General features: G+C 55.2%; 3 protein-coding genes across 3 annotated transcripts; 1 reads left to right on the plus strand and 2 right to left on the minus strand.

The window, feature by feature from the left end:
• Nucleotides 1–203: 203 nt before the first annotated feature.
• CTHT_0070390 (beta-glucosidase-like protein) lies at nucleotides 204–1,776 on the minus strand (the record flags this gene model as incomplete). Its single annotated transcript, XM_006697252.1, has 2 exons — nucleotides 204–1,662; nucleotides 1,733–1,776. 2 exons carry the CDS (start codon nucleotides 1,774–1,776, stop codon nucleotides 204–206), a joined length of 1,503 nt encoding a protein of 500 aa, XP_006697315.1.
• Nucleotides 1,777–6,325: 4,549 nt separating this feature from the next.
• Nucleotides 6,326–8,941, minus strand: CTHT_0070400 (uncharacterized protein; the record flags this gene model as incomplete). Its single annotated transcript, XM_006697253.1, has 4 exons — nucleotides 6,326–6,445; nucleotides 6,532–7,507; nucleotides 7,645–8,288; nucleotides 8,918–8,941. The coding sequence occupies 4 exons, from the start codon at nucleotides 8,939–8,941 to the stop codon at nucleotides 6,326–6,328; spliced, it is 1,764 nt and encodes a 587-aa protein (XP_006697316.1).
• A 712-nt stretch (nucleotides 8,942–9,653) lies between these two features.
• CTHT_0070410 (uncharacterized protein) lies at nucleotides 9,654–11,031 on the plus strand (the record flags this gene model as incomplete). Its single annotated transcript, XM_006697254.1, has 2 exons — nucleotides 9,654–10,138; nucleotides 10,194–11,031. The coding sequence occupies 2 exons, from the start codon at nucleotides 9,654–9,656 to the stop codon at nucleotides 11,029–11,031; spliced, it is 1,323 nt and encodes a 440-aa protein (XP_006697317.1).
• Between the last annotated feature and the right edge of the window lie 22 nt (nucleotides 11,032–11,053).

The following is an 11,053-nucleotide window of genomic DNA, read 5'->3' on the forward strand; positions in this document are numbered from 1 at the left end:
AGGAGGGAGGGGGAGAAAGGAGAAGATGACGAAGAAGAAGAGAGGTATCCCCACCAGTAACAACAAAAGATCCTTTATCCAAGAAGATATGTACAGAGGAAAGGTAAATAAAACATCTCCCATCTTTTCTTGTGACCCTAACATCCCGTTCTTTACATAATCACACAGGTACCCCGAGGGAAGCACCCTCGAGGTAGACACCCCTAGGCGTCAGCTTCTTCAGCCTGCTCCTCAGCCACGGCGGGAGCAGGCTTGGCAGCCTCAGCAGCCTCGACCTCAGCCTTCTTAATCAGGCTGTCGAACAGCGGCTTCATCTGACGGGCACTCTTCTTAGGATACCTCTTGCAGTTGTCCTTGTAGTCGACATACGTGACACCGAAGCGGGTGACATAACCATCGGCCCACTCGAAGTTGTCGAGAAGCGACCAAGCCATATAGCCCTTGACGTTGACGCCGTCCTCCTCGACCGCCTTGGCCATGGCGTGCACGTAGTCGTGGAAGTACTTGCAGCGGAAGTCGTCCTCGAGGGCCTGCTCGAGGGGCAGATCGCTCTCGCCCTTGAGCGAGGTGCCGTTCTCGGTGACGTAGATCTTGGGGTAGTTGTAGCGCTTGCTCAGCCAGTTGAGCAGGTTGCGGAAGCCCTGGGCATTGGGGCGCAGCCAGAAGGATTGCGTCTCCGGGCCGATGCAGTTGCCGTTCTTGTCGTAGAAGAGGGTCTCCAAGTTGCCCAGGAAGTCGTCCTCGGGCGGAGTGCCCTTGCGGTGCTTGATGTAGTTGGCAGTGTAGTGGTTCATGCCGTAGAAGTCGTTGCTGCCCTTGACGAGGGCGACCTCCTCCTCGGTGAAGGTGGGCAGGCGCTCGCCCAGCTGCTTGCGCATGGACGCCGGGTAGTCGCCGAAGTAGATGGGGTCGGCGAACCAGCTGATGGCGAACTCGATCTTGCGGTCGCACGCCTCGATGTCGGCCGGGTCCTCGGGATCCCAGGGGTAGGTGGCATCGCCGTTCAGGGTGATGCCGATCTCGCCGCCCTGGGTCGGCTTGAACTCCTCGCGGTAGACCTTGACAGCCTTGCCGTGGGCGATCAGAATGTTGTGGCCGACGATCCACGGCTCGCGTGCGCTGTCGCCGACGGGGGACTTGTTGCGGTCGGAGGTGTGGCCGGGGGCGAAGATGCCCAGGTTGTAGCCGTTGATGGCGGAGCACCAGGGCTCGTTGAAGGTGATCCAGTGCTTGCACTTAGGGATGGACTTGAACATGAGGCGGGCATAGTTCTCGAAGTCGGCGGTGAACTCCTCCTTGTTGAGCAGGCCGCCGTAGCGCTTGTCCAGGGCGTCGGGCAGATCCCAGTGGAAGAGGGTGATGAAGGGGGTGATGCCGGCCTCGAGCAGGTCGTCGACAAACTGGCGGTAGTGGTCGATGCCGGCCTGGTTGATGGGGTCGTTGCGGCCGCCCAGCGGGATGACGCGCGACCACGAGATGGAGAAGCGGTAGCACTTGGCACCCAGCTCCTTCAGCAGCGCAATATCTTCCTTGGTGCGCTTGTACGAGTCGCAGGCCACAACACCAGAGCTGCCATCAGCGATCTTGCCGGGGATGGCGCAGAAGGTGTCCCAGATGGACGGGCCGCGGCCGTCGACATCAGTCGAACCCTCGATCTGGTAGCTGCAGAGCACATACAACGTCAGTCACATGGTGATACTCGCATGGTGTTGCACATCATGAGGTCACCTACGCAGCAGTGGCGAAGCCCCACAGGAAGTCCGATGGAAGCGACATGATGGGCGACTTGTCCGAATCTGCTAAGATGCTCTAGGAGTGCTCTGCTAGGATATGGGCAGACCTTGTTGGTGATGAGGGCAGGACGAGGACTGGACTGCAAGACTGAACAAGAAAGAGAGAGAACCACCAAATAACAGGACCCTGAGGCGGACATCAGGCAAGCTTATATACCCCGTTGATACTATCATCGCGGTGGATTTGTGTTCCATGTTGCTGCTGTTGTTCATGTCCTGCTACCCTACTAGTGTTACCTACCTGGTTCCTGGTTCCTCGCGCATCCCATGCGATCCCCCCCCCCCCCCCCATCATGCCTTGACTTAGCCCCATCCTGCCGTGCTGGTTTCGGACCGTGGACACCGAGAAAGACGCTAGGCAAACGGGCTGGGCTGGCAACGGGCTAGGATGGGGGGCCCTGGGGCCCTAGGATGCGGGAGGGTCCCAGCCGAGCTGTGGGAGGGCGCTTGATTGATTGAAATGGACCAAGAGACTGAGCACGACATCAAAGAGGGGGAGGGTGTGGGATGGAGGAAGGTGTGGGATATCGGGGGGGGGGGGCGTAAAGTTGAGAATTGCCCGTTTCGTAGTGTGGTGGTTTCTGGGTAAAGTTTAGATTAAGTTAGGTAGGTAAACCAGGCCACAAGAGAGAAAGAGAGAGAAAGAGCTGCTGGTTAGCCTGGGCCGCATTGACCCGGGCGTTGAATGGTTCGCTAGATGCAGCATGACGATGGAAGACACAGCAGAAGACGCAGAGAACCAAAGAACGATGCACTAATCCATGCACCCCCGCCGCAGAGAAGATCAGAGAGTCAAGCTCGAGGCCATGGTATCAAGTCAACACAACTGCAATCACGATCTGCAACAGAGAAGGTCGTGCGACTTCCCGAGCTGTTTGCGGAAGCACAGGCCGTGGATGATTGATCAATCAATCGACCTTATTGTGGGTGTGAGATCGCAGGACAAATCGCAGCAGGCCAGCAGCCAAGGCAAGACGTCGGAGGGTTCGCCAGCTGGGGAGGATCCGCCAATCCGCCGATGGGAAAAGAGCCAAGCCCCGGGTCACGGAATGCAGCAGAGAAAAACCCGAACAGCCAGAGCAGAGACTGGTGGGGCACATGGAGCTGCGGTGTGGAGCCCCCACAGCCAAATCCCAGCAATCAGCATGAACACAAGGGCCGTCTTGTTTCTGGAATTGGATGCATGGAACAACAAGACCCGACGCCGGCCCAACCACATCACCGCTGGGGCGGTGCCTTAACACCAATCCGGCCGGCCCCAGGGTGTTTTGTGGTTCTGCCGCTGGGACTGGTGGCTACTGGCTGGCTAGGTACCTTACATGATGTGAGGAGGCATTCCTGGGGTAAACCCGAGAATGAATGGCTGCGTGCAAGCCATGGAGCAGCAGAAAGAGCCGCACGAAAGCCGCCGCTAGGGAGGGGAGGGGAGGGGAGGGGGTGGGCAGTTTAGACAGACATCATCGACGTCATAGGCTTCGAACCCATCAAACTCAATTGACAGACGTCACAATCACCAATTCTCACCAGGAACGATCAAAAATTCTTTGAAAAATTGTCCCTGATCCTCCCCCACTGACCTTTGACAAACATTGGCCCTTCTCGGATCCTCGGCCCGCAGCCTCGTCGATAAAGGGGTCGTCTGGGTAAACTTCGGCAAAACCCAGCCGGCCCAGACCTCTCCCGGGGGGGGGGGGAGGGAGGAAAAGGAACGGATGGGGGCACTCGTCAGGTCCCCCGACCCGACCAGCGACCTTGGAACGAGTGATCCATTGACCACACTGCAAGGTCAGACGACCGCTCCTGTCGTCATTTGTTTGGCTGTCGGGACTCTGGGAGGAAAGGACATCTTGTTACCTAGCAGATATCTTGGGCTGCACGGAGGGGCGTCGGTGTAGTCCTTCTCCCTCCCTCCCCCCCCTCCCCCCTCCCTCTCTCTCTCTCTCTCTCCTTTCCCCGTTACAACAAAGCTTGCCCACCGCACCATCATCCTTTTACATTTGCAACGGCATGACACTACGTGTGCGCCGAGACGGAGGGTGAGGATTGAGCTAAGCGTTTGAGAGCCGCCAGCATGCGACCTATCACGGGCTTGTTTGGTATGGCGACTGTGATGGTGTTGGACTCTTGATAGAATGTGGAGTCTCTCGAAAAAAACAGAAACATTTCTCCGTTGACGTTTCCCCTCAACTCAATCACACGCCCAGCGTGTTAAACGAGTTTCAAACGAAACAATATAAGGCCACTGCATCTCTACAGGCTTCTCAGCGCGCACCTGTCCTGTCTTGCCGACGGCCTGTCTCCCATCTGCAACGGTCCCGTGCTTCTAGCTGCAATCTTGCAGCTAGCAGCAACCAGCAGAAGCACTGATTCCACCGCCTGCCCTCCAGCTGTTAGGCGCCGCGTTGCATTGTCCATCGCGCAGCAGCGCATTGAATTCTCTTGTCGACTTTCCTGCCCAAGGGCTAAACTTCGGCCGATCTGACGACTCAGAACCCAGCGCCAGTAATGAAGCAAAGACCTCCCCAGCTTGGACGGCTCGGGATTGTGAAGCAGCGGTTGTTTCTTTTAACATTCTTAAGGATTTGCGCGCGCGGCCTGCCGGCCGGCAGGCCGAACGTTACGGGTGGTTTGGCTGACGGCTGACGGCCGACGGGCCAGATATTCCGTCTCGTCAAAGCACGCCCGTCAGCTTAGCCAAGGCAAAACGACAAGAAACCAAGCTGGCTGGCTTGGTTTTTTGGGCTCCGATTTTCCACTTTGCAATGAGGAGAATTGCAGAACGTACTGTAGACCAATCCCGGGCCGTTGATATTATCGACCTGCCTTTCTGAGCGCTGGTCAGCGATTTCGCTCTCTTCCGTTGTAAATTAGTTATCTTTTTTATTCTTTTTTTCTTTCTTTCCTTTTCTTTTCTCTTTTCTTTTTGCGTGGCGCTGTGTAGCTCCGTAAACCCGTCTGTTTACTTTGCTTTGCTCGCTTCCTCCCCCCTTTCTGATGAGCTACATCTCCCACAATGTGATAGCTATCCCTCGCACTCTCCAAGGGCAATTCCAACATTTCCCATCAATTCAAATGTTTTGCAGTGAAGATGATGCGGATAGTCAAGGTTCTTTTTTTTATTTCCATTTTTTATTTTCATGGAACTCGAGAAACCATAATACCATTCTCCGTAATAAGCTCATCTTGTCCCTCTTGCTCTAGCTTGCTTCTCGCTTCGGGTGAGTACCAGCCGAGTTCTACCGTAATTTGTGATGACGTGCGGGCGGCCGTTTGAGGCTCCTTAGATCGGGTCGGGTGTTCTCCGTCGGGTTAGGTCCGAAGTTCCGTCTTCCTAATGCTGCCGTACATACGTCAGATAGTCGATCCGAGTCGGAAAAATTGACTTTGCTTCCCTCGCCTTCGAACGTCGTCTCTGCTTTCTGTTGTTCGGGCCCAGATGCAGTGGTATATGTAGATTAGACAGAACAATCAGGTCGTCAAGCAGGCGATTTAAGGTATGAAGAGCAAGGTATCAGGAATACCGTCCCGGCAAACTCGATGTATGAGCGTGTGATGAGGGGGGTAGTAGGGAACGCAACGTCTTGCATCCCGAGAATCCCAACTCGAATTGCACAACATGAAACCAACAGTCACTTGCTCACATGACAAGGGGGGGCCACATTGCGAGGGAGATCGGATGAGAGCAAAGGAGCAAAAAAAAAAATGGCAGTAAAGTCAGCCTGGAAGCATGTCTTAGAAAGTCCATTAGAAAGTTAATAGCCAGCCTAGGGAAGTCAGTCGGAAGTCAGTTGAAAAAGCCCATTAGAAAGTTAGCAATAAGCCTACGAAAGGTTAGCTGGAAAAGTCGGTTGGAACATGGTTAAAAAGTTAGTCATAAAGGTTAGCAGTAAGCCTACAAGAATCAGTTTAAATGGTTAGTTCGGAAGTCAGTCAATAAGTCGGTAGGTAAACCAGCTAGGAAGTCTGTAGTAGTATGAGGACTGACCGACTTACAGAATGTACTCGAGCATTCAAAGTGATGTCCTCCTTGCCACCTAGTATCGTAACCACAAGACAATTTGCAACAGTCAACAAGCGCAAGACATGATGAATAATACATGCTCATTTACTGTGTAATCCAAGCTACTTCTGTTGTACAATGACGCACCACCACCACCAATCAACCGACTAAACGTTTATCGGAAACGAAGAAACAAATCTATCACAAGAGTTGTTATGTCCTTTACTCGTGTGAACCACTAGAAACAAAAATCAAGAACCAAATCTGACTTGACAGAATTGTCAACGGGTGCTTGCTTGTTTGATTGCTAAACGACAGATGGCCTAGTCTAAAGTCCTAAAAAAAAAAAAAAAAAAGAGCACGAGCCCGGGGGTATGTAACTAAGTATATGCAATGCCAACAAACTTATCGTAGGCCATACGGACAGACAGAGAAACGAAACAACAAGGGGTATAATAGCCATGAACTAGACGAATCACCAAAGCACAACGGGAGAAGAAAGGGAAAAAAGAAATATGAGCAAGACGTCCGACTATGTCGTAACCGCGGGCGCAGGCGGCTCAAGAAGCTCTCCAGAAGTCCATTCACGAGGAGTAGGAGGAGTCGTCGGCGAGGCCGGGGCGAGCTCCGGATCCGGGATCTGGATATCGAGCTGCATCAACAAGTCAGCATATACCTGTCCCAGCCCTCAACCCAACCTCAAAAAAAAAAAAACCCAAAGCCATGGGAAGAACATACCGTCATATACCCCGTCTTCCGCAAACTCACAATCTTCGGCGGTATAATCCCCTCATCCCCATTGGCATTACTCCTCACCTGCTTCTCCATATCCCGATTCCACTGCTCGATCCACTCTTCCAACCTCTGCAACCTCCTCTTGGCACTCGTAAACCCAAGATCATCCCACAACCATCCCGTCACCAGCCCCAACACGCCATCCACCACGTTCTGCCACGCCCATGGATTAAAGATAGGCACCAGCTCACTATTAAGTTTCTCAATCACCCGTCTAAACTCCGCCTCGGACACCCCTGCGGGGTCCAAAATATCCGGATACAAGTTCGAAAATGTCGGCGCCAGATCCCCCTCGAGCAACCAATCCCTTCGCACGCGAATAATCCTAGTCTTGGCATACTCCGGCGAATCGACGGGTACGTGTGGGTTCAGGTGCGGGTAGCATGGATGTTGCGGACCCCATTCGTTGGTATTTTCTTGTGCGGCATCCGGATCGCCCATGATGGAGGAGTTGCTGGAGGAGAGGTCGATGGAGGCTAGGCCGGCAGAGAGGTGCGAGGCGGTTGAGTAGCGGTTATTGGTTGTGGAGGGATGGTCGGGACCGCGCTCGAGGTCGGTGGTGAAAGTTGCGGTGTTGTTGTTGTTGTTGTTGTTGTTGTTGTTGTTGTTGTTGTTGTTGTTGTTGTTGTTGTCCCCTGAACCAGGCCCGGGGGCCGTGGTCGGGCCATAGGGGGATGTCTCGCCCGTGGGAGGCATTGGTGGCGGTAGTGGGGGTATAACTTCCTTGCCTTTGCCCTTGGAGTCGGCGCGGTGGTGTGATGCTGGCCGGATGCTGAGTCCAATACCAGGAAGCTTGGTGAAGCTGGGGACGCGCTGGCGGAAGCGTCGGGCAGGTTCGGAGACGACTAGGTGAGTGTTGGGGTACCGCTTGCTTGACGACGCTGCGGCTTCGGCGGCTGTGCCCTCGACCGGCGAGGGGCTGTGGCTCGCGCGCTTCTCGTCGTAGGAATGGCGAAGGGAAGGGGTAGGCCGATGCGTTTATCGGGATGGAGATGGAGGCTGGCTCGGCTGGTTCGGCCGGTTTGGTGATGATGCTGGTCTTGTTCGGGAGGTAACGTGAGCAGCGGGAAGTCGCCGGCTGAGCTGCCGAGTCTGGCGCGGTCGGGGTGGTCCGATGAGGTGACGTCAAGGGCGACGGGAGAGAGCGGGACTGGCGGAGGGGGAGGGGTCGATGGACGGCGCGGTCTTCGGGTAGGTGCAGTAGTCGCAGTGGTATGGGGAGTGTTTGGGGTCGATAGAAAGCGAGTAGAATTCGTCGGGTTCCAGAGACGAGCGGATGGCTGGCGAAGCGCACGCTGGACGGCAGCAGGACCGGATACTTTGGTAGCGGCAAGTCGGGTGCGGAAGGGCGACTGCAGCAAGGCGTCGGGGGCGCCGCCAAGGCCCCTTTGCGGGAGGCTGTTACTGCGTGACGGCTGGCCCGCGTTTACCACTGGCGGCGGCGCTGATGGGATGCTCTCGTTGTTGCTCCTGTTCTCGTTCGGATGAGGTCGGCTGCGGCTCGGATGCGATTGGGAAGGCGACTGTGCGGACACGTTCGGAGATGGGGATGACGGTGCATCCAGGACGGCAACGGCGGCATAAGAGTGTTCAGGCTGCTGCAAATGATGTAAATGATCGGGCTGCTGCTGTTTGGCTAGGCACTGCGGGTGGACAGCTCCTCCTCCTCTTTCTCCCGAGTAGGAAGCCGTGGGGACGAACTATGAGCGAACGGCGGCCGCCGAGACGGCCTCCGTCGGGTGGGATAAATTGAAATGGAAATGGAAATGGAGGCTTGAAAAAAAAATAATGCGATCTGTACCGTGTGGGCTGCTTGCGTTGCCCACCTCCTTGCGATTTGTGATTTGTCGATTGGTTCTTTTTTCTCGTCTTTTCCCCCCGTCCTCCAGAGCTCCTCTTTTTTTTTTTTTTTGCCTGAGACGAGGCTTCCCGGTCGATTATCGCGATCTTTTGAGCCACAAGGCGTGAAAGCCCTACACTTTGCTCTCTCTTTCTCCCCAAAAGACTCGCTTCGCGCGCCTATCGCCGCCTCTTGAGCGCAAACGGGTCGCACACCCCTTTTTTTTTTCTCCTTTGAGTCTTGTCTTGGGAATTTCCCAATTTACAAGCTCGCCCGTGGCGCGTCCCGAAAGCAGCAAAGCAGCTCAGCACGCGATAAGCAGAGTCAATTGGTTTGACTGATGAGAGAGAGCCGCAGATCTGCACGCTGGTGGGTGTGGGCGGATACGCAGAGCAGGCCGCTGTGGGTTCAGTTAAGGGGGTCAATTCTGCATGTCGACGAGTTTAATCAAATTGGAGCCAGGAACGCGCGCTTGATTGGCGGTGTCACGATGGAGCAGTTTTGCAGCTGCATCCTTAGCTGATAAGAGCTGTCGACAGCTGGTAGCAGCTGAAGGCTTTCATTGATAAGATATCTATAGATCGGTAGGCTCATATCGATAAACAGATAAAGATCGAACCGACTTGCGACTTGACTCTAGGACTTGACTCTAGCTCATTCTTTCATCAGATGGTTCTTAAATGAAAACAAGTGTTTCATGAAGGTTGTTGCCTCTTAAATACTCTCACATGGTCTTGATTGTCAAGTCGCAGTTTGCAATCGGTGCGCCAGTCAAACCCGAATAACCTACTTTTTTTTTTTTTTNTTTTTTTTTTTTTTTTTTTTTTAGTCTAGAGACAACGGTGAAGCTCGACTCTCGGACTCCATAACGTCATGACTTGGGATAAGGACCAAGAGCTGCACTCCGCGCTCCGCACTCCTTGATCTCCTTGGGGCTCCAATTAAGCCCAATTGCCCCGGGACGACTCGACAAGTGCAGCAGGATTTAATGGCCTTGGGGTCTTCAGACTGATATCAATATCAATTGCGACTCCTACTGCCCCCATCCGGTAACCCTGAAAAGCCCGTGAAAGGGGCGGACGTCATCTTGCTGCTTACGTCTCAGTGATACCTCATCATTTGAGATATTTGCTAGCATCCTTCGACAGGAAGCAGTTAAAGCTACATAACCCCCCTCATTCTGCACGGTTCCTCCTCAGTGCCCCAACCCTGACAGACAGACGGCATGGCTACACTTCCCACGCCAACTCACTCCCGCTCAGGCTCGGAGGCGTCTCTATCCGCAAAATACTCGGGAAACAAGCCATCACCATCGACCAGTGGTCATGGCACCCGCCGCAAGTCGGTCAAGCATAGGCCAGAACCCGATAAACAAGAACCACCTGAAGGTCTCAGCCCACGATCGGGCTCTCCAGTCGTCCGGCAGCCTCTCAAGGTACCACAGGCCCGTCGTCACAGCTCAGTCGCTTACAACATCAAGGAAGCAGCTCGCGATGTACGCGAAAGCATCCTCTTCCCTGAGTCGGACATTGCGCCGCCGAGCGCGGTCGACGAGCCGATGACGTGGAAGACTTGGGTGCCCCTCATGTTCATCGTACTGCCGCCCACGGCTGGGCTGTTGTTCTCTGATGCGGGGAGTGCCTGGGTGACAGATATACTGCTGCTGTCTGTGACGGCTGTTTTTCTGCACTGGGCTATCACGTCGCCATGGTAAATGATATTCTGTCTAGTGACTAGTCCTCACCGGCGTGCTGACGTGCACGAGGAAATGGTACATCTCCTCGCACAGCATCCGTGAGGAGCAAGAAGCCATCTACGAAGCGGCCTTCTGCTCCTCCCAAGTCCACACCCACCAAGCCCGCGAATCCCCCTCCGACGACGCCGCCTCTCTCGCTGCCGAGCGCAAAGAACAAGCCCGTATTGCCGCGGAAGCGCTCAAGCGACTCCGCTCGTATGAACTCACCGCCCTAGCCTTGTGTTTCCTCTCCCCCCTGATCTGCGCCGCCGGCCTCTCCTTCATTGTCTCCCTCCTCAGCACCTTCCACAACCAAACCTTTAAGATCATCACCCGCGACAACCTGATCCTCTTCGTGCTCGCCTCCGAGGTCAAGCCCGTCGCGCACAGCATCCGCCTCGTCTTTGCGCACACGGCCCACCTCCAGCGCGTCGCACACTCCAACCCGCTGCGGACCGTCAAGCTGACCGAGGCCCGCTTCAACGAGATGTGCACGGAGATGGAGAGGCTCAGGCAGCGCGTGCGCGAGCGGGATGATGCGCTCGCCACGGTTGAGCAGAGGCTGGAGGCAAAGGTGCGTGCGCAGGTGGCTAGCTCGATACAAGGTGAGATTGAGGGGCTCAGGAAAGCGCAGAGGCAGTGCGAAGTGGAGGCTAGGAAGCAGGTTGAGGAGATGAGAAGGCGGTTGAGGATTGAGGAAGGGGGTGGGGAGGGGCAGGGGTGGAAGGATCCGGGGTCGATGGCGGCGCTGACGCCGCTGGCAGTTGTGCTGTGGCCCGTGAATTGGTGGATGAGGGCTGCGGGATTGCCTGTGCGCTTGTCGTTAAGGGCTGCGGAGGCTGCGTGGCATCGGGTTGCGCAGAGTTAGTTAGTTAGAGAGAGAGAGAGAG

This window comes from Thermochaetoides thermophila (assembly GCF_000221225.1).
Source record: "Thermochaetoides thermophila DSM 1495 unplaced genomic scaffold scf7180000011822, whole genome shotgun sequence".
Taxonomy (NCBI): domain Eukaryota; kingdom Fungi; phylum Ascomycota; class Sordariomycetes; order Sordariales; family Chaetomiaceae; genus Thermochaetoides; species Thermochaetoides thermophila.